This window comes from Schistocerca americana, chromosome 8 (assembly GCF_021461395.2).
Source record: "Schistocerca americana isolate TAMUIC-IGC-003095 chromosome 8, iqSchAmer2.1, whole genome shotgun sequence".
In the NCBI taxonomy this organism is placed as follows: domain Eukaryota; kingdom Metazoa; phylum Arthropoda; class Insecta; order Orthoptera; family Acrididae; genus Schistocerca; species Schistocerca americana.
The window spans coordinates 27,240,573-27,264,189 of record NC_060126.1 but is presented as its reverse complement, the minus strand read 5'-3'; the positions used below and the strand labels follow the sequence as shown (position 1 = coordinate 27,264,189).

At 41.5% G+C, this 23,617-nt stretch overlaps 1 protein-coding gene across 2 annotated transcripts in view; it reads right to left on the bottom strand.

Moving 5' to 3' along the window:
• Positions 1 to 23,617, bottom strand: part of LOC124544839 (F-box/LRR-repeat protein 7-like) — a 62,184-nt gene that overhangs the window by 22,619 nt on the left and 15,948 nt on the right. For both annotated transcript variants that reach the window (XM_047123544.1, XM_047123543.1), the window contains exon 2: positions 1,710 to 2,673. In XM_047123544.1, the coding sequence (XP_046979500.1) occupies positions 1,710 to 2,660 (951 nt within the window). In that variant the 5' untranslated portion in view covers positions 2,661 to 2,673. The remainder of the gene's footprint in view (positions 1 to 1,709; positions 2,674 to 23,617) is intronic.

Sequence of the window (23,617 nt, the reverse complement as noted above, 5' to 3'; positions counted from 1 at the left end):
GTGCAATAGTTACTCACAGATAAAGAGGACTGCACATGATAGACTAGTGTGGGGAACTGCATCAAATCACAGCCCAGACTGAAGAGGACGTCCACTGATCTTACTAAATATCATTTAAAAATAAAGTTTATGTGATTGTCTTTCTGTTCAGTCTATTCCAAATACATTTTATATGCAGCAATTCAATTAAGTGAAAGAAGTATCAAGCTTATTTTTCACAATAATGGAAAGTCAAGGGTGGAAAAAAATGTAAAATATGGGAAAGGCAACCACTCACATATAGCACACTGATTCATGGAGCACAGAAACACATAACAGAGAACAGTATTCACCACATGACAGAGAACAGTATTATACTAGTTTTCGAGATTCTGCTATTTTTCTAGTAAAAGTACACACGTTTACACATACAATCACACAGCTGTGGCGGCGAGACTGATAGTCAACTGTCAGTTACTGAGAGCAGTTGGCCAGGCAGATGGTAGTTGGACACACAAGGCAGGAGAGGTTAGGGTTGGGGGGGGGGGGGGGAGGTGGAGTGGGATGGTGTGAGGCAGGTCTTTTGACAGATGACTCTGTGGCCGCACAGTGAGATGAAAGGAGATATGAGAGATACAGAGAGAGTGGAGAAAGTGGGGGGGGGGGATGAAGAGGAAACTGGAAATGAAATTGGAGACAGCGAGGGAAGAGAGAAAGGGAGAGGGGTGAAAAAAAGAGAGGGGCGGAGGGAGGGAGCAAAGGAGAGCATCCCTGTCATTTCTGCTCCCAATCCTGTAACTAGAGGGTCATTCCCTTGTGGTCAGCCATGGGGGAAAGGCTTGCCCTGTACACCCACTCACCCCTACCTACCACAGTCCAGTCACAAGCACCTCCTAGCTAATAAATTGGAGGGCCACATGTGAAAGCAGTCATTTTATGTACAACTGATGCTACAGTTACTGTACAGCATTCTATGCAAGCATGACAGATCTACTAGCACAAATGGCCACTGCCAGTCTACGGCAAAACACAAACTTAACCATCCAGTTCCCTAACATGCCATGCACAGAAACACTAATGACTTCAACAACTGCTTTATTGCATGAGCCATTTGGATACTCCCTTTCAGCACAAGTTTCTCTGAACTATGCAAGTGGGAATTTTCTCTCCAACATATCCTGCACTCTGGCCTGAACCTTCTGTCTTTTGTCCACGCCACTCCTTCCTCAACCAGATTGCTTACTGCCTTCTGCCACCACCCTTCCTTCCACCCACAATCTATGTGGGCAAGCAGCTTCTAAGTCATCTGATGAAAGGCCTGCCTCATATTATCAGACTACCACCTCCTTGCCTTGTGCATCCCTCCCTACCCTCTTCTCACCACCATCTGCCCAGGAACTGATTTCAGTAATCAACAATCAATTATCATTAAGCATTTACAAAAAATCTTTCACAATTGCAATACATATATTAGCCTGGTCTACAGAGGTTGCACAGAAAGATCTTAATAACAAACACCAAAATGGCAATACATGCTTTATAAAATGTCCACAGATGACTGTCACAATCAACATCTGCCTACTTAGCATGTCAGAATTGAACTAGTCACTAAACATATGTACTGTGACTGTGATAGATTATTAATAAGCCCTTCATTAAAATACCTGGTGCTACCGCCATAACCTGGTGGCATAACGTACACAGTAGCAACACATGTAGGAGGTACTCACCTCTCCCGTAATTTGAGAATAGTTGATCTGCAGCTCATTCAGCAGTGGGCAATTGAGACTAATGGCTGCCATTACTTCATCATCCACATAAGTGGCAGTATCTATCACAAGAGTCCTCAGATTTAAGAACCAACTGGAGGTAAATGCATTTACAAGGACATCACTCCCAAATTTGATGTAATTGTGAAATCTGAGATGTTCCAATTTTTTAAGGGCACTGAAAACAGTCACATCATCCACGACAGTAATATAAAAGCCTGCAATGCCATAAATATCCAGGCTGATTAATGTATCACCACAGAGGCCCAGAAAAGGCAACAATGAGGAACCTTCAGCTGTTTGTAGGGCCAAACCTATATGTGTCAGCTGATGTTTCTTCTTTCTTATAAAATATTCCACTTCCTCTTCTGCAAACGTGATTTCGCCAGTGTCCACTTTCCTCAAGTGTGGACAGTTGTCCCCAATGTGCCTAATTCCTGAATTATCAGCAAAAAATGATCCGTTTATAAGTAAAGTCTGTAGATTCGGTAAGTGGGCAATGACCGTCAGCACTTCCTCCACATCCTCGTTAATGCCACATACAGATATATCTGTAATGTCATCACCATTTTTTATTATTGTTGTTAGGAAACTAAGGAAACAGTCTCTTGTCCGCATGAATGCGTGTAGGTGTTTCCCGTCAAACATAGCCTGTCCAGGCCAAGAGGCACTGTTGAGTTCCATACTGACAGATGTGCATTTAGGGAAACATTCAACCAAAGCCTGCACAGAGGTATCTTCTGGTAGATCCACCATTCTGCGATTCCAAAGCTTGCGATCGTATGCGAAGGCGTTCCATCGAGTACACACTTTTGTCACACACACAAGTAAGTCCGGTGTAGGTAAATAATTGAATATATGTAGAAGTATTTCATCAGGAAAATTGTTAATGTGTGCTGTTACATTGCTCATGTTGCAGTTAATGCTGGAACAACAGAGAGTAACACTGTTATCACAAGTAAATTCAAGTTAGAATACAAACTATAACAATCTCATAATAATACTGAACACACAACAATCACAGCTTCTTAATAGTTTAGTTATAAAAAATAATAAAACTGACCAATTGGAATAAAAAGAGAGATAAGGAATAAGGATTAATAGTATACAAAGCAGAAGAGGGCAAGTTTCCAACAGTTTTTCACAGATGGTCAACCAAAACAAAGATGATAGCATGCACATAGAAAAGTATATGACAAGCAATGAATTTCTAAAGCATTTGATGTACTTTCTTAAACATTGAAAGAGCTATATCAGCAATGGACTGGGAGAAATATTGCCCCAAACATCTGATCACAAGACACACAGATGGTAGTGAAAGTCAGAAGTAACATTGTTAGTTAGTTTTGATTCCTTAACTTCTTTTTGGGTCTCTTCTGATTCAGTTTTTGTTGTTACCCCTCTACTGCAGTAAAAGAACTGCTCACAACATTCCAAAAGCCAAAGACTCAACATCTATTGTTTTATGGTTGTTACTTCCAGTACACAGAACATTAATCTAGAACTGCTGAAATATTGGATGTCATAGGTAGTATTCGGTTTAGTTCACCTCAGAATCATGTATTGGAGTGAAATGGAGAGAAAGGAAAGAATTGAACACAGTCAAATTTCTATGCTATAATAAAAATGACATTTTAAGTAACTGCTGACATAATGCTTGACAAACAACAAAATAGTTTTTGCAAATGTAAATTGTGTGTAAAATGTTGTGATTATTCTTCAACAAATGTAAAGCCATCAAGCTGATGATCTAGTTGAACACTGCAATGCTTTATGGTGCACAGTACTATTTGAGGCAGTACACTCTTGCCTTCTTCCAACCCTTGAACTAAATTACCCAGCCAGTTATAGGAGGACCTACAGTTTGACATGGAATCCAAACTGTGGTGCAGTTTGGCATTTTCCACATACAAATGATTGCCAGAGGTGAAAGAAGTGATAAATGACAGATAAAGTCTACAACTGACTGGGGATTGAAACTTAGGGCTTCGGATCTGTAGCATGGCATATCAAAACTGAGCTACCAACCCATAAGTCACACAGATAAACCACAAAAACACAAACAGTTTTCACAGACTATAGAGTAATAAGCCATAGAATATTTTAGAAGAGATATGAATGTCAAACAATTCAGCACATGTAACAAAAAATATGTGCAAGAGACCAGTTTTTTCTACTACCCATTGAGAGCAATGGTATCAGAGAGCCACTAAATGTTACCTAGAGAGTTGTACAAGAATTTTGTGTGCTACATGTAGTGTTCAGTTTGTATGTAGGTGATTTCATCAAGAAATGAAAGAACCAATCAAATGCTTTAAGTGTTACACCAACATACATCAGCCAATAATCTCATTGTCACTGATGATCTGGTCATTCAAGATTCACACATATCTACTCATTTCTTCAGTAAGATCGCCTAAATTACAACAGTGAAATATGAACAACAAAATGTCAGAGTGATGTATTTGAAGCAAAATATACAAGAAAAGGAAAGAATTTACACATTGTTACACTCTACTACGTCACAATTTTTTTACACCATCAGTGACATGTTAACAACAGTACAAGAATGATGATGAAAACATATTACTAGATAATGTTTGAAGATGCATGCATCACCATCAACACTGAGGAATTTTAGAAAATTGTGTCCATGCCCATAAATTTATGTGATAGTGAGACCCAAATAGAAACAAAGAGAGAGGTGTAGAACTGAGGTGACTGAAATGAAATTTATCAGAACAGTTAACAGGCTTATGAGCTGTACCACACTGACAATGGCATAGTCAGAAAATAATTCAAGACCTTTCCAAAAATGATAAAACTGAAGATGACACACAAGTGGACCAATGGACATAATCAGTGATGGGACCAGTGCACCACAATTTCTAGTATTTCAACAGAACAGGATATACAGCTACTACGTACATCAACTGTGACCAGACAATACTGGTTAAAATTAAACTGATCACCCACACATACTGAAAGCCCAGATGGTTACTTTGACAAGGTAACATAAGATTTCCTGCTTATACCTGATACAGCCTAAGGCTGTGCCCTTGGTCCAATAAAACAGTGTCACAGACAGGACACTAAACCATAATCTTTCTGCCTTTTAAAGTGTGTCTAGCATATAAGTTTCACAACAATATATTGCCCTTCACCGGACATCTGACAATAACACAGTTGTTACACTCATATGTCACCATTACGACTCCTTTTCATTCATCTGTTCATGCATCACATTCCATAAATCGCATAGTGAAGGGAGGCTTCAGAGTTGTGGAACAAGTTAAATTCTAATTTAACAGGCAGATGCAACAACACAGAGCAACTTCTGTGCAACATGGTAACAATAACAATCTGCAAAGTCTCTTGGCTTATCATGTTATACAAGTTAGTTAAAATAAGCATTCATTTGAGAAAGGTGACCACTGACGGAGAATACACTGGAAGGACTTTGGCACCTGCAAGTCTGGATGAGTTAATTCTGAGAAGGGGTGTAAAGGAAGGTAATAAGATACAAATGATATGGACACTACAAGAGGCATTGAAACCACCAGTGTTGTGAAGTGCCACGTTCCCAGCAACTGGATGGTCAAGTTTGTGATTAGCCACAGTATGGCAGCAGTAGTATGAGAAGACAGCTCATTAATAGTCACCCCCACACAGAAAACTGCACACTCATTACGTAACATGGCTGCTTTCACATGTCATTCCATGTTTGATAGGGCAGAAGTGGAATACCTCCACTTGCCATAATGCTTCTCCTAACATGATTCACACTTTTATTTCATTTCTGCACTCTGTTGTGTATGTAATGCATATACTACGCATATGTAAAATCTACAAAGTCTTCACTATCATCAGACACTAAAAACAATGCCTTGTTACTGTTGCCATCCTTCTCTGCTTTTCCATTTGTACTGCTTGCTTGTAGCCACTGCAGTTCATTCCACTGAGAACACTTCACAACTTGCCCCTTGATTTTTTTTTATTTTTTTATTTTATTTTTTTCTGGGACTACTTCTCCAAGACATTATAGTGAATTGGGGGTCCAATTATTTTAGTTTTTTTCTCTGTACCATGTTAATCAATGTCCTTTTCTCAATAATGTCTTTTAGTATTTGTTCATGACATTTTCTTTGATTACAGACTATTTTTGTGACTCTTCTCCCTATCCACATCTCTGTTGCTTCTATTATTTTCTTTTGTTGTTTTCCCACAGTCCACCTTCACAACCACAGCTTGAAATCTTCAGGTAGATGTATTGATAAATTTCTTTCTTGTTTCTGTATTAATGTGGCTGTTTGTTGGTAAAACACCCTTATTTATGAATGCTTGATTAGTCATTGTAAATCTCCTAATACCCATCATACTTCTGTTCCCATATGTTACTGTACTTCCCAAACAGAAAATTCATTTACTTGCATCAATATTTTATTTTTGATCTTAAAGTCTCTCTTTCCTTGACAGGTCAATTTCTCTATCACCATTATTTTAGCATTTTTTCCAATGCATGGTGCGATGTTATAGCAACCAGTGATAAATGTCTTGAAGCGATAAACAGTCTCGGCTGAGAAGCAGGCTTTATTATTTTATATTTTGCCAGTAATGCTTGTCTTGTTTAAAGCGTCTTGAGATTGATCTATGAAGGAAATACAAACTTTTCTTAAAAATGGCATGACCCCATTTTAGCACAAACATTGGACTACCAGAGAAAACACTAAAACTGATTTACTGGCACAAGAGGTGTTAAACACATAGCCTGCCGTCGATGCAAATGTCTTAGAAGGCAAACACTGTTGGCAATATTTTAAGAACATTGTGTGGTGCCCTGGTATAAAATAGTCCTGAGTACATGGAAAGTCACATTAAACATACACAAAAGACCTCGGCAGGTAGTTGCCCTTGTCAAATTTTAAGAGACTTCACATAGTGCCCTTGCAAAGTATACAGTGCAGTACAAAAGACACCAGAAAGGGGACCAGTCCTACAGAAATGCATCACAAAATGTAAACATATCCAGTGGCATTTCTTACATGTTTATGTACAGCCAATCCCGTTTCTGATTAGATTAGATTAGATTAGATTAGATTAGATTAGATTAGTTTTTCGTTCCATAGATCCGTGCTGAGGAGATCCTCGAGGATGTGGAACATGTCAATTTATTTTCATTTTTTATTTATTTTTTTTAGCTGAAATAACAATACTAATAGTATGAATATACACAATATATCATTTGTCTCTATTAAAAAATTCGTCAATGGAGTAGAAGGAGTTGGCCACTAGTAAGTCTTTCAGGCTCCTTTTAAACTGATCTTTATTTGTAACTAAATTTTTTATGTTTACTGGCAAATTATTGAAGATGAGTGTTCCTGAGTAGTGGACCCCTTTTTTAACTAAAGTAAGTGCTTTTAAGTCCTTGTGCAAATCATTTTTGTTCCTGGTATTGTATGTATGAACTGAGCTGTTTGTTGGAAAAAGAGATATATTATTTAGGACAAATTTCATTAATGAGTAAATATACTGAGAGGCAGTAGTTAGTATACCCAGTTCTTTGAAGAGGTTTCTACGGGACGTCCGTGAATTTACTCCACAAATAATACGTATTACACGCTTTTGGACTCTGAAAACTTTTGTTTGACTTGAAGAGTTACCCCAGAATATTATACCACATGACATTATGGAATGAAAGTAGGCAAAGTATGCAAGCTTTTTCATTTTTATGTCGCCTATGTCTGCTAACACTCAAATTGCAAATACAGATTTGTTAAGGCGTTTCTGCAGTTCTGTGGTGTGCTCTTCCCAACTGAATTTATTATCAAGTTGTAATCCCAGGAATTTAAGATTCAACCTCTTCTATCTGCTCTTCTTCGTATTTTATGCATATGCTGGGTGGAAACCTCTTACAGGTTCTGAATTGCATATAGTGAGTCTTATCGAAGTTTAATGTCAGTGAGTTGGCTTTAAACCATTTATTAATATCCATGAAAATATCATTAGCAGATCTTTCTAGAACTACACTTGACATATTATTTATTGCAATACTTGTGTCATCTGCAAACAAAACGAACTCTGCTTCTGGCAGTGTAACTGATGAGAGATCATTAACGTACACAAGAAAAAGCAATGGCCCTAAGATGGATCCTTGTGGGATACCACATGTAATTTCTTCCCATTCTGACGATGACTGATGACTTAATTCACTAGTCCCTTGCACTGATATCCTTTGTTTCCTGTTAGTGAGGTATGACTTGAACCATTTTGCAGCACTGCCCGTGACACCATTGAATTCTAATTTACTTAAAAGGATGTTGTGGTTCACACAATCAAATGCCTTTGACAAATCACAGAAAATACCTGCTGCTTGTAATTTGTTATTTAATGAATTATAGGTGTAAATAGCCTTTTCGATATCAGAACCCTTCAGAAATCCAAACTGTGTTCTTGATAATATGTTATTTGTGGTCAGATGTTTGAGCAGCTGCCTGTACACTACTTTTTCTAAAATTTTTGAGAATGCTGGCAAAAGTGAAATCGGTCTGTAGTTTGATGGTATCTCTTTATCCCCTTTCTTGAATAGAGGCTTAACATCTGCATATTTTAGCCAGTCAGGAAATGTCCCAGTTATAATTGACTGGTTACACAAGTAACTTAGAATTGTACTAAACTCACAAGAACATGCCTTAATTAACTTTGTTGATATTTCATCGTACCCACTAGAATGCTTTGTTTTTAAAGATTTTATTACGGAAGTTATTTCTTTTGGTGAAGTGAGTGATATATTCATGTACTTGAAGCTATTTGTGAAGGCTAGTTTCAGATATTCAAGGGCATTATTTACTGATCCCGATAGTCCCATTCTATCAGTAACAGATATAAAGTACTTGTTAAATAGATTTGCCACACTATGCCCATCAGTTACTAATATGTCATCTACCCTTAGTGCTATTTTATCCTGTTCCTTTCTGGTTCTACCAGTTTGCTCTTTCACTATATCCCATATTGTTTTTATTTTGTTCCCTGACACTGCTATCTTCTTCTCGTAGTGCATTTGTTTAGACGTCTGAATTACTTTTTTTAATGTTTTACAGTATTCCTTGTATTTAGCTAAATCATCAGCATTGGAGCTATTCTTGGTCGACAGATACATTTTCCTTTTTGTCTTACAGGAAATCTTTATTCCTTGTGTAACCCATGGTTTTATTATAGACTTCTGTTTAATTTGAGTAACTTTTAGAGGAAAACAGTTTTCAAACATGGTACTGACATTGTTCATGAATGTGTTATATTTTTCATTCATGTCATGAGCACTATAAAGATCTTTCCAGTTCATATCTTTGAGCAGTTTTCTAAAACACTCAATTTTTGGTTGATTGACTACCCTCCTGTACTCAGATTTAGCAGTCTTGATAATCTGCTTAGAATTTACATCTAAAACAAGGAGCTGCATGTCATGATCTGATAGTCCATTTATAACAGGTTTTATGATATGATTTTGTTCCTTTGATTTGTCTATAAAAATGTTATCAATGGCTGTCCTTTAGGATTTAGTGATCCTAGTTGGAAAGTTTACAGTGTGAGTTAGATTGAAAGACAACATTACTAACTGCAGTGAATGTTTACTGGAAGATTGCATTAGAAAATCTGTATTAAAGTCACCAGCAATCAAAATTTCTTTGTTTCTTGCTGTTAGATAACCCAAAAGAGCTTCTAGATGATCTAAGAATAGATTATAATTTCCTGTAGGTGCTCAGTAAATAGTTATTATTATATAGGATCTGTTATGGAACTCTACTTCTGTTGCACACACTTCTAGATGCTGCTCTAAACAGAATTTATTAATGTCAATGTTCTTGAATTTATGGCAGTTTTTGATAAATGTGGCAACTCCTCCTCCATCCATATCTACTCTGCAGAAGTAGGAAGCTAGCTTAAATCCTGAAATGTCTAACATATCTATATCAGTGGTCACTTCTAGTGTCTTTTGGACTGCGCAACCACAACAACACTGCGTGAAAAATAAAAGTCTCTTAGATCTTGACAAACTGAGGTCTTTTATGAATTTTAAACGTGACTTCCCGTGTACTCAGTGCTATTTCATATCAGGGCACCATGCAATAATTTCTAAAATATTGACAATGTTGTTTGCCTGCAATGACATTTGCATGGATGGCAGCCTGTGTATTTAATACCTGTTGTACCAGTAAGTTAGTTTTAGTATTTTCCTTGGTCCAAAGTTTTTACTAAATATGGGTTATGCCATTTTTAAGAAACATTGCTATTTTCATTGTAGGTCACTCTGAAGATGCCTTTAAAAAGGCAAAACAAGCCACTGGCACAATATAAAGTAATAAAGCAAAGTGTGATCATTCAGGGTGTCTGACAAAATTTATAACATATAGTTCATGTCCATTTCAGAATATGCCGAGACAGTGACATTACCATGAAATCAAATAACTACAATGTATTTGTGTACCATTAATTTTAATCCTTTTTTTACCATTTTCATTGTGTGGTGTCACCGCCAGACACCACACTTGCTAGGTGGTAGCCTTTAAATCGGCCGCGGTCCGGTAGTATACGTTGGACCCGCGTGTCGCCACTGTCAGTGATTGCAGACCGAGTGCCGCCACACGGCAGGTCTAGAGAGACTTCCTAGCACTCGCCCCAGTTGTACAGCCGACTTTGCTAGCGATAGTTCACTGACAAATTACGCTCTCATTTGCCGAGACGATAGTTAGCATAGCCTTCAGCTACGTCATTTGCTACGACCTACGAGGGTCGGTCAAAAAGTAATGCCTCCCATTTTTTTTCTACTTAAAGAAATTAAGTTAAGTGAAAAATTTGAATTTGGCGCCATTCCTCAAACCTTCTTCTGCAATCCTCTGCAGTAGTAACTTTCTGTGTCAACAGGTGGCAGCACAGCAGAAGTTTGTAAGATGGCCGACATCGATGTTCGTTTGAGACAGCGTTGTGTGACTGAATTCTTGAATGCAGAAGGTGAAACGCCCATACGCATTCATGAAAGACTGAAGAAGGTGTATGGTGTTGTGACAGTGGATGTCAGCACTGTTAGACGATGGGTTCGTCGTTGTAAGGAAGCTGAAGGGCAAACACCGTTGACTGACGAAAAGCGGAGCGGCAGGCCGGTGAGTGCAGTGACTCCACACAACATTCAGCAAGTTGATGACATCATTCGTGGTGACCGTCGGGTGACTGCAGATGAAGTGTGTCGCATTATTTCTCTTAGTAAAGGCAGTGTGATCACGATTATTAAACAATTGGGGTACTCAAAAGTTTGTGCACGGTGGGTTCCAAGAATGTTAACCGATCAGAATAAAGAGGCAAGGAAAACAATAGCCTCCCAACACTTGCAGCGCTTCCGTTTGGAGGGAGATGAGTTTCTGAAAAAAATTGTGACCGGGGACGAAACATGGGTGCATTTTTTTGAACCTGAATCAAAGAGGCAGTCAATGGAGTGGCGTCACACAAGCTCGCCGAGGAAGAAAAAATTCAAAACTGTGCGATCGGCAGGGAAAGTTATGGCAACAGTTTTCTGGGATACAGAGGGTGTGATTCTGGTTGATTTTTTGGAGCAGGGATGCACAATAAATTCTGTTCAATACGTCACAACCCTCAACAAACTTAAAGCACGTCTTCAGCGAGTTCGCCCAACAAAATCAATGGCAGATGTTGTTCTTTTGCGTGACAATGCAAGACCACACACCAGTCGTCACACCTCTGACGAGATTGTCAAAATTGGATGGGAAGTTTTGCCTCATCCCCCATACAGCCCTGACCTGGCACCATCAGACTTCCATCTGTTCGGGCCACTAAAAGAAGCTCATCGTGGGATTCATTTTGAAGATGAGGAGGCCGTCAAAACATCCGTGCGTCAATGGCTTAGGAAGCAGAGCTGTGATTTTTACCGTGCTGGGATACATGCCCTTGTTCAAAGATGGACCAAAACTGTAGAGATGGGCAGAGATTACATTGAAAAATGACAAAATGATCCTCAATGTTGTGGTTTTCAACCTATGTAATTGCATTTAAATTTCCTGACAATTAAACGTAGAAAAAAAAATAGGAGGCATTACTTTTTGACTGACCCTCGTAGCAAGGCGCCATTATCATTTGCTATTTATCTTATGATGCATGTACCGTCAAGAGCTATGTTCACCTCTTATGGGTTAAAGTTAAGTATTCCAGCAGCTTCGTACTTTATTTGCTAGTCTCAATTACTTTAACTGTTCCAGACCTCACGCCAGCCTGCGTGAGCTTAAACGCGTGCCTTTCGGCTACCTCCTTGTGGCTTGCCTGTCTTGCCAAGTCACAACAGTTTGTATTCCACTTTTGATGAATAAATGAAATTAATAAAGAGAGAGGGAGAACAGTCTTTGAGTTACACTAGAAGGACAAAGGAAGACAGGAAGAATTTCTACTTGGTAGATTGATGGCAGCTTGCTCTAAATGTACAAAAATGAAAGTTAATTCTGATAAGCACAAAAAAAGACTTGTAATACCAGGTGATTCAAAATGAATATCTGGGTTTAAGGCTTTGTAACATTACATTCAACTTATAAATAATACATCAAATGAAAGAGCACCTCAAACAGTTTTCTTACAAGTTTTCAATGTGAACATTATTTGTCACATGGCACGCATCAAGTCAATAGGTGAGTTCTTCCCAAACCTTGACCAAAGTGATTGGAGTTGCAACAATCCCTTCAATCCTGTTTCTTAAGTTGGATAGATTACCTAGTAGCAGAGGCATGTACACATGATCCTTTGTGCCCCCAAAGGTAAAAATCGTATGGCCTCAGATCGGGCATATGTGGGCACCATGCAAAACAAAATGTGTCACGTGGCCCCCTGTGGCCAATCCAACAGTCGGGTACAATGTCATTACACCAGTCACATCCTGAGTTATGCCAGTGAGACAGTACACCTTCTTGTTACCACATAAATTTCTGTGGTTCAACTTCATCCAACTGAGAGTCAGAGTTCTACAGCACCAAGATAAGAAACATCAGTTACAGTTACTGCACCGAAAAAGAAAGGTCTATAAACTTTCCATTGGGATGTGGCACAAAAAACAATCAATTAAGGGGAATTTCATTGCAACTATACCATGTCACGAGGATTTTCAGATGTGCACATTACGCGTGTTCACATTTCCACTCACGAGAAATGTTGATTCACCACTGAAGGCGAAAATCTTCATTGTCATGTAGTAACATTACATTTGCAAAATTGATATGTAAATCATGGATCCATCCTTACACAACCCCTGCCCCCAATCCCTTACCTCATGGCTCATACCCCAGTAATAGACCTAGATGCAAGACCTGTCCCATACATCCTCCCATCACCACCTACTCCAGTCTGGTAACTAACATCACCTATCCCAGCAAAGGCAGGGCTACCTGTGAAACCAGTCGTGTGGTCTACAATCTAAGCTGCAACCACTGTGCTGCATTCTATGCAGGCATGACAATCAACAAGCTGTCTGTCCGCATGAATGGCCACTGACAAACTGTGGCCAAGAAACAAGTGGACCACCCTATTGCTGAACACGCTGCCAAACATGACATCCCTCCTTTCAATGACTGCTTCACAGCCTGTACCATATGGATCCTCCTCACTAACACCAGCTTTCCTGAATTGCACAGATGGGAACTTTCCCTGCAATACATCCTATGTTCCCGTAACCCTCCTGGCCTCAATCTACATTAGTCACTGTCTTCCCCCACCCAGACCCTTCCCTTCTCCCATTCCAGCACTACACAGCCGTCATTCCATCACCACACCAAGTCTTTTTATTTCTCTCCTTTTCCACTACTCCCCCCCCTCCCTCAATCTCTCCCCTGCCCTCCATCTGACCTGCAGCACTTCACTGTCCGCCGCCCCCAACATACTATCCCTCCCCTGCCCTGCCCCAGCCCCCTCCTTACCTCCACCCAGTCACCACTCCCATCATGCACTGCTGCTGCTGCTCACAGTATGGTTTTAGTTGCCTGAGACTGCAGGTGTGTGTGTGTGTGTGTGTGTGTGTGTGTGTGTGTGTGTGTACGCATGCGCACGCATGTGTGTCTCGTGTTGTGGAAGGCCTTAATGGCCAAATGCTGTGAGTCTTTTTGTTGTGCCTATCTGCGACTCAGCTTCTCCGCTATTCTGTGAGAAGCAACTTTCCTTCTCATAATTTTCACATTCCATCCTGGATTTTCCATTGCTTGATTTTTGTATTTTTATAATTGTAAGTTGAATGTAACAAGTGCTATAAAGTCTTAAAACCTTGATATTCATTTTGAAATATCTAGTATTTGAATACAGTACTAGTGGCGCGCAGCTTGACAAAGTCACACCGATTAAACATATAGGCAGAACACTGTAAAGCAATGTGAAATGGAACAAACACATAAGATGGTAGTAGGGAAGGCAAATGGTCGACTTCAGTTTATTGTACAAGTTTTAGGAAAGTTTAGCTCTCTACAATGAAGCCCATAGGCCTATATAGAACTCTTATGCAATTCTTCTTGAGTACTGCCAAATTGTTTGGGATCACAACACGGTTGGATTAAAGGATGACAGCAATGCAATGCAGAAGTGTGCCACTAGATTTGTTATCGGTAGATTTGATCAACACCAGAGAGTTACGGAGGTGCTTCGTGAACTCAAATGGGAACCCCCGAAGAGAAGACGATATTCTATTTGCGAAACACTATTGAAAAAATTTACAGAACAAGCATTTCCACCTGACTGCAGAATGGTTCCACTACCACCAATGCACATTTTGCTTAAGGACCACAAAGATAAGAAAAGTTAGAGCTTATACAGATGCATGTATACAGTTGGTAGGAAAGGAAATGACTAGTAGTGGTACATGGTACCCTCAGTCATACACTATGTAGATGTCAGTTATGTTGCCTCGTCAGACACCTTATTCTTACTCTACTCTTTTTCTTAGTGTCACTGTACTCTCTGCACTCTGGTTTTTTATATAGATTAAGAATCAATGTTTTATCTCTCCAGACTATTCTAATTTTATTCAGTTTCTCAAACAGTGTCTTTTAGTCCTCTCTATCAAAAACTCTCTCTAGGTCAACGAATGTGGTACACATTTTCCTGTTCATCTCAGCTCTTCTTTCCAAGAGCTCACTTTCAGTGCTATTATAGTTTGCAGTGGTTTTCAAAACTTTATCAGTCTTGTTACAGTTCACAACTGATCTTAGCAAATGTGTAAATGGTATCTGTAGAAACGTTTTAGTTAGAGAAATATTGAAAATTTACTATTCATGAAGAACACATGCAATGCCAAAATTTTACCTGCTAATAATTCTCTCTTTCAGGACTGACGTAACCTTATTTGAAAGCCTTCATTGCTGTCCTTCGAAAGAACATCTGAACATTCTAAGAACTACTTATCATTTTTCAAAAGTTATCATTAATCAAAATTGTTGTCATTTCAAGTATTCCAGAAGTTTTGAATCATTTGTATTCAGTCTTGAGCTTTCGATGACTTCTTGCACTGTAATCATCCCGAGATCTTAGTAGGCCATTAAATTTAGCTCCTCTTGATGCACCTTGCTTCTTTAATTATGTTTATGACACCTTTATGATCTGGTCACATAGAATCAAAGCTCTTCACCTGTTCATGGATTACAGGAATAATATGCATCCTAAAATCAAGTTCGTTGCTTAGATGGAGAGAGAAGGAAAACTACCATTTTCAAATGTTCTACTTGAATGAAAATCAGATGGGCAGCTAAGGCACTCTGTTTGCCAGATGTCAAAACACACTGACATGTATTTCAGTGTACAAAGCTTTGATCATCCAGCCCATAAGAAAGACATTTTAAATATGATGATACACTTAGTTGAAACTCTGTGACAAGGAACACCTGGATTTCGATATCAGATATCTAAGACATATATTCTGGAAGAATAACTGTAGGGATTGAGATATTAACAACAAAATCATTTGCCTGAAGAAGGAGAAAATGGCTCCGAAAGCTTGCCAATCACAACGGTCTTTTATGTGTGTGTTCTGCTGCCACTTGGTGAGTAGATTTTTATATCCATCCAATTAAATGATTGAGTTATTCCATTTGCCATCAGTCATCGGAAGGTGATCAGTTTATAGTATTCTTTCTTTTCTTTGGAGCTGCAACAAATAAAATAGGCAGTGTCCTGGGCAGAGACAGTATTCAATCCACTTTCCGACCACTGAAGAAAATTAGAGAAATGTCATGCACAGTAAAAGGCAGCCTTGGTCTCAGTATTCTTGGAATTTATAAAATGTGTTGTGAAAGTGGTAGCAGTTACATTTTTCAGTCAATACAAACAATTTCAAAACACTCCACAGAGTACTGATGCCACATTAAGTACCACAATTTCAGCAAATCTACTTTTGCTAAACACAGCCTCATGGACAAACACATGATTACATTTGATAAAATGGAAATATTATCACATGCCTCTACCTACTGTCATCAAAGAAGCAATTGAGATCAGAATGTGTAGCTTCATCCAAGACAGTGGTTACACCCTTGGTGATGCATGCAAATATATTCTTGATGTTGAAAGGTAGCAGAGAGATCAGCTGAGCCATCTACCATGTACCAAAATCAGTGGAACTAGCTATGCTCTTCACCCACAGACACTAAAGATTAATTAAAATTCTTTATTATTCCAGTCTCTGATCACAAATGAATAACGCCTCATGTATTTATACCTAGCCTTACTTGACGAGTTATGTTGAGAACAGAAGACATTTCCCTTACTTCCGCACAGTAGTCGCTCTAATCTTGTAACTGATTATCTCCCACCTGCTCATGGGATGTATAGCCAAACTATATAATTTTATTTATTGAATGCTTGTATATTGTTTAAAAGTTTTCTGTGGGAGACATGTCACGATGTATGTAAAGCCCTCTATTGGTTAAAGTTCTTACGATCAGTGCGTGCCTACATAAGATCCTAGTGGCCGACCCAACAGAGGGCGCTGTTCATTGATCTCTCTCTTTTTCAGATGTCATATAGACATTTTATCTTTCATAAGTAATTTATAGGTTGCCACAGGCAGTGTATTATGCTATATTAATTGTTGACCATAAATTCACCATAAAAAAAGGGTCAGACCTATACTCTTCATATATTTTCTTTTAATAATTTTACATGGGTAACTGCATTCATCTTTTAATGTATCACAATTGGTTTCTATGATAGTTATCAATTTCAATAAGTCTGCTACATGCATTTTAACTAATGTGCTTTTATCAGATTATGTTTTTGCGTAAATGCTGACTACATATAAGCAAGCCCACAGTAGCGACATCTAGGGAGGGTGTAGGCAAACAGGTTTCTGGATGCTGCTGTACCTCAGTAGCTAGTTCGCAATAATCACTATGTGGACGATGTGGCCTATTCTAAACAATATTTTAAATCTATGTGACGATGCTATGCTGATTATATTTATATATTCTGATGATGCCATTATGGCCATATCACTTTAGGACATGGCGTAAAAAAGGTACGTTATACCATATTTTATCTGTACATTTCCCTGGTGTATGACAGTATATTGTGATACATATTGCTGTTTTATTTTAAAAGACACACTGCTCACCAGATGTACATCTTTATATATTTTAGATCTGAAGATGGTCATTACAGACTGAAACCGGTCATCGTCTAAAAAATTCATTTGTGATCAGAGACTGGAATAATAAAGCATTTTACAGTATTGGATCACTGTTTGTACATGCGATTATGTCGCAGTTGGTGAAAGATTAATTACACAAAGAAATGCAAATACTATGTTTGTAATGTACATGTTACTGCGCAGAAATGACTAAATGGTGTATAATCGACATCAAATAAATAAATTTAAAAAATCTTTCACAAATTAACTACACAGCAAAACATCACTACATCCTTGATTGTTTACATAAAAGGAACTAAAATGTCCAACAGGTGTCAAAAATAAAGTGGAAATAATCATTCATCCCACCATCTTGGGTGCTTTTCATTGCACTCCAAGAGCCTCAATACTGTGAATGTCCTCTGTGATCATTATCACTGCCTGACACCAACACGACATGTTCCAGTCACCCTGTGGTATTCATTCCCATTTTTCAACGAGAGTACATAAGACTCCTTGGAGTGTCTTTGGCGGAACAAGACAATCACAAACACATCTGTCAAGCAAGTACCACATATGCCCGATGGGGTTGAGGTTGGGACTCGCCATTGGCTGTTCCATTACTTTAGTGTCCAGGTTTTGCAAGACATACTTGCTGATGCCTGCTACATAAGCCCCGGCATTGCAAGGAATTCACATCCATCCCTAAGTCCAAAAGAAACTGTTTGATGTACTGTTTGGAGATGAGGCAACCACGGGAAATGACAAGATCCATATGGCTGTCAACACTGACACCTCCCCACAACATTACAGAAACTTGGAAACCTGTCGATTTCCTGGACAACATTTGACAGGTACTGCTCACCACGGGTCTCCGCACACAAATGTGGCCATCACCTTGCATAAGAGCGTATCTGGACTCATCTGTGAATAACATGTTTTGCCAGTAATGAAGCTGCCAGCTGACATGGGAATGGCAGAACTCAAAGCGAACTGCAAGATGTTCTCATGTACTCAAACTGGGCATCTGGATCATACAGTCATTTCTTGTAACCAATCCATTAAATCTAATCTGACATGGCAGCTTCAGTGGCCCTTCTGAGACTGTCTCTTAGTGCTCTGGAGTTATCCAAATGATGCCGCAACACAGAGATGGCCAGTTATTGGCCTTACACAGTGGGTTGTAATGAACTGGTGACCGTGTCCAACTCGCCTTGTGTAATGACCTTTCTTCCTATAGTGTTTTTTTTTTTTTGTTTGTTTGTGGTTTTAGGGCGCAAAACTTCTATGGTCATTAGCGCCCAGCCCGTGACTTAGGAAACAGGAAAAAACCGAAATTTAAAACCAGCAGCAATGGGAACAAAGTCATAAAATTTGAGAAACTAAAAGCAGAAGGAATGCTTAAAAATCCACTACAGAAAGGGGTTGGTTGTCCCCAAAAAAAGCTTCAAATGACTGACGTCATTTCACCGTCACTAATAAACTGGAGAACGCGGTCGGCTGAGCGCGTGTCATCTGCTAAAATCGACAATAGATCAGGCGATAGCTGTAGACGGGAGCGTAACGGATTAAAATAGGGGCATTCAATTAAAAGGTGTCTTACCGTCCACAGCTGAGAGCAGTGGGGACAGAGTGGGGGAGGATCGCCGCTTAAAAGATGTCGATGGCTAAAAAGACAGTGCCCTATCCGGAGTCTAGCTAAAATTACCTCCTCCCGACGACGCGTTTGGGAGGAAGAGGTCCAAGCGCAAGGAAGGGCTTTCACTTCCCGCAATTTATTATGGGGAAGTGCTGACCAATGTGCATGCCATAAATGAGCAACTTGGCAACATAAACCGCTCCGTAGATCAGTGAAGGGAAGCGACTGAATAGCTGGCCGAGGAAGAGAGACTGCAGCCTTGGCCGCTATATCGGCCGCCTCATTCCCACAGATACCAGCGTGTCCCGGGAGCCAGAGGAACGCCACCGAGACGCCCCCCAGGTGGAGCAAGCGCAGACAGTCCTGAATCCGGTGGACCAGAGGATGCACAGGGTAAAGAGCTTGGAGACTGAGGAGAGAGCTGAGAGAATCTGAGCAGATTACGTACTGTATCCGTTGATGGTGGCGGATGTAGTGGACAGCCTGGAGAACAGCGTAAAGCTCCGCAGTATAAACCGAACACTGGTCGGGAAGCCGAAAGTGATTTGGGGTGTCGCCAACAATATAGGCACTCCCTACACCTAACGATGTTTTCGAGCAGTCGGTGTAAATAAATGTGGCGTCCGTCATTTGTGCACATAGAGCAGCAAATGCCCGATGGTAAACAAGTGTAGGGGTACCATCCTTGGGAAATTGACATAGGTCACGGAGCAAGTAGATCCGGGAATGGAGCCAAGGCGGTGCTGTACCCCAAGTTGTCAAGAAGGTTTTAGGAAAGCGGAGGGAAAGAGAATGGAGCAGTTGACGGAAGCGGACTCCGGGGGGTAGTAGGGAGGAGGAGCGGCCAGCATACCCTACATCAAAGGAGGCGTCGAAAAAAAGGTCATGGGCTGGATTAGCAGGCATGGAAGACAGATGGCTAGCATAACGACTCAGAAGGACTGCCCGCCGATTGGACAGCGGAGGTTCAGCAGTCTCAGCATAAAGGCTTTCCACAGGGCTGGTGTAAAAAGCTCCAGACACTAAACGTAATCCACGGTGGTGGATAGAGTCGAGACGCCGAAGAATAGACGGCCGAGCAGAGGAGTAGACTATGCTTCCATAATCCAATTTCGAGCGCACTAAGGCGCGATAGAGGCAGAGAAGGACCACTCGGTCCGCTCCCCAGGAGGTACCATTCAGGACACGGAGGGTGTTAAGGGAACGCAGACAGCGAGCCGAAAGATAGGAAACGTGGGAGGACCAGCACAGTTTTCTGTCAAACAGAAGACCCAAGAATTTAGCGACGTCGGAAAACGGAAGGTTGATAGGAGCTAGATGTAAGGAGGGCGGAAGAAACTCCTTACGTCGCCAAAAATTAACACAAACGGTCTTACTGGGTGAGAAACGGAAGCCGGTTTCGATGCTCCACGAGTGGAGGCGATCGAGACATCCTTGAAGACGTCTTTCAAGAAGGCTGGTCCGTTGAGAGCTGTAGTAGATCGCAAAATCGTCCACAAAGAGGGAGCCCGAGACATCAGGAAGGAGACAATCCATAATTGGATTTATGGCGATGGCAAACAGTACAACACTCAGCACGGAGCCCTGGGGTACCCCGTTTTCTTGGGAGGAAGTACGGGAGAGAGTAGTGTTCACCCGCACCCTAAATGTGCGCTCTGCCATAAATTCGCGAAGAAAAAGGGGCAGCCGGCCTCGAAAGCCCCAAGAGAACAGTGTGCGGAGGATGCCTGTCCTCCAACAGGTATCGTATGCTCTCTCCAGATCAAAAAATATTGCTACCGTTTGGCGTTTCCGGAGAAAATTGTTCATGATATAAGTGGAGAGAGCAACAAGATGGTCAACTGCAGAACGATGCTTTTGGAATCCGCATTGGGCTGGTGTTAAAAGACTGCGGGATTCCAGCCACCAAGCTAAACGGTAATTCACCATACGCTCCAAAACCTTACAGACACTACTCGTGAGAGAAATGGGGCGATAGCTAGAGGGGAGATGTTTGTCCTTTCCAGGTTTCGGAACAGGAACGACAATAGCTTCCCGCCATCGTCTGGGAAAGGTACTGTCGGTCCAAATTCGATTATAAAGGCGAAGGAGGTAACGCAGACTATGGGTTGATAAATGCAGCAACATTTGGACATGGATACCATCCGGTCCTGGGGCGGAGGAGCGAGAAGAAGAGAGGGCATGTTGGAGTTCCCGCATGGAGAAAACAGTATTGTAGCTTTCGTGATTTTGAGAGGAGAAAGCAAGATGTCGCACTTCCGCTGCACGTTTCTTCGGGAGAAACGCTAGCGGGTAATTTGAAGAGCTCGAAATCTCAGCAAAGTGCTGACCCAATGAGTTAGAAATTGTGACGGGGTCCACTAATGTATCATGCGCGACAGTGAGCCCAGAGACCGGGGAGAAACTAGGCGCGCCTGAGAACCGTCGAAGCCGACTCCAAACTTCCGAGGAGGGAGTGAAGGTGTTAAATGAGCTAATAAAGAATTTCCAGCTTGCCTTCTTGCTATCGCGGATGACGCGACGGCATCGCGCACGGAGCTGCTTATATCGGATACAGTTGGCCAAAGTTGGATGGTGACGGAAAATGCGAAGAGCACGTCGCCGCTCACGTATTGCGTCACGGCATGCCTCGTTCCACCAAGGAACTGGGGGGCGCCGGGGCAATTCGGAGGTGCGTGGTATTGAACGTTCCGCAGCTGTAAGAATAACGTCGGTAATATGGGTGACCTCATCGTCGACGTTGGGAAAGCGACGGTCATCGAATGTCGCTAGAGACGAAAAAAGTGTCCAATCGGCTTGGGCAAACTTCCAGCGTCGCGAGCGCATATATGGCAGTGGAGGCTGCAGTCTAAGAACACATGGAAAGTGGTCACTCGAGTGTGTATCATCAAGGGTGAACCATTCGAAGCGCCGAGCTAGCGGAACAATACCGACCGCAGGGTCCAAATGAGATAAATTTGTCGTGGAGGCAGACAAAAATGTGGGGACCCCAGTGTTGAGGCAAACTAGATCCGCTTGGTGGAAGACGTCTAGCAATAGTGAGCCACGTGGACAAGGATGTGGAGATCCCCAAAGCGGGTGGTGGGCATTTAAGTCCCCAACCAGCAAATAGGGGGGTGGAAGCTGACCAAGAAGATGAAGGAGATCAGCTCGTGCCATTGGTCTGGACGATGGAATGTATACCGTACAAAAAGAGAACTTGTATCCAGAAAGGGAAAGACGGACGGCGACAGCTTGGAAGGAACTGTTTAAGGGGATTGGGTGATAATGGAGAGTATCATGGAGAAGAATCATGAGTCCTCCATGAGCTGGAGTGCCTTCAACAGAGGGGAGGTCATATCGGACGGACTGAAAATGAGGGAGAACAAAGCGGTCATGGGGACGCAGCTTCATTTCCTGAAGACAGAAGATGACCGGCGAGTAGGATCGTAAGAGGATCGACAATTCATCCCGATTGGCTCGAATGCCGCAGATATTCCAGTGGATAATGGACATAGGGTGAACAGAAAATGGAGGAATGTGACCAAGGGTGCTGTCAACTCAACGACTGCTCAGAGCTTGCGACCGACAGCATGGAATGATATTCAGTCAAAGGCAGAAGATCCTGATCCATAGGTTGGTCAGGAGCAGCTCCTGCCACCAGCGATCGGCCGGTTGACCGGCCACCAGCAGTGCGCCTCGGCGACACAGAAGACGGCCGAGGGCGATTTCCGCCAGGTGGTGCTGTAGATGGGACACGCCTTGGCGGAGAAGGAGAGGAACTGTGTTTCTTCGTAGCCTTCTTGGAAGTATGATGTTTAGATGAAGGAGGAACCGATGGTTGTGAAGTTGCGGTACGTAAAAACGCTTCACGAGTATGCTCTTTTTTCGAAGACTTGGCGTCTGACTTTTGGGCTCGAGATTTAGCAGAACCCGACGAAGGGTGAGCCATAGAGTGGGCAGGCAAAAGTGGTGAGGTTGAACGGGCGATCTTTGCGCTGGCCGATCTGACGACCGTGGTACTAAAGGTGAGGTCGCAAGTCTGTGTGGCCGCCTCCTTTGTTGGCCGAGGAGAAGCAAGGACAGTGCTGTATTTTCCTGTCTGAGGCACGGAGGGCTGTCGACTGGCGAATAATTTTCGAGCAGCAAAGGTTGACACCTTTTCCTTCACTCTTATTTCCTGGATGAGCTTTTCGTCCTTAAAAACGGGGCAATCTCGAGAGGAAGCAGCGTGGTCACCCATACAGTTGATGCAGCGAGGGGATGGAGGTGGACAAGCACCCTCATGGGCATCCTTGCCACACGTAACACATTTGGCCGGATTGGAACAGGACTGGCTGGTGTGATTAAACCGCTGACATCGATAGCAATGCGTAGGGTTTGGGACGTAAGGGCGAACAGAAATTATCTCATAGCCTGCTTTGATTTTCGATGGGAGTTGAACTTTGTCAAATGTCAAGAAGACAGTGCGGGTTGGAATGATGTTCGTGTCAACCCTTTTCATAACCCTATGAACAGCCGTTACGCCCTGGTCAGACAGCTAGTGCTGAATTTCTTCGTCAGACAATCCATCGAGGGAGCGTGTATAAATGACTCCACGCG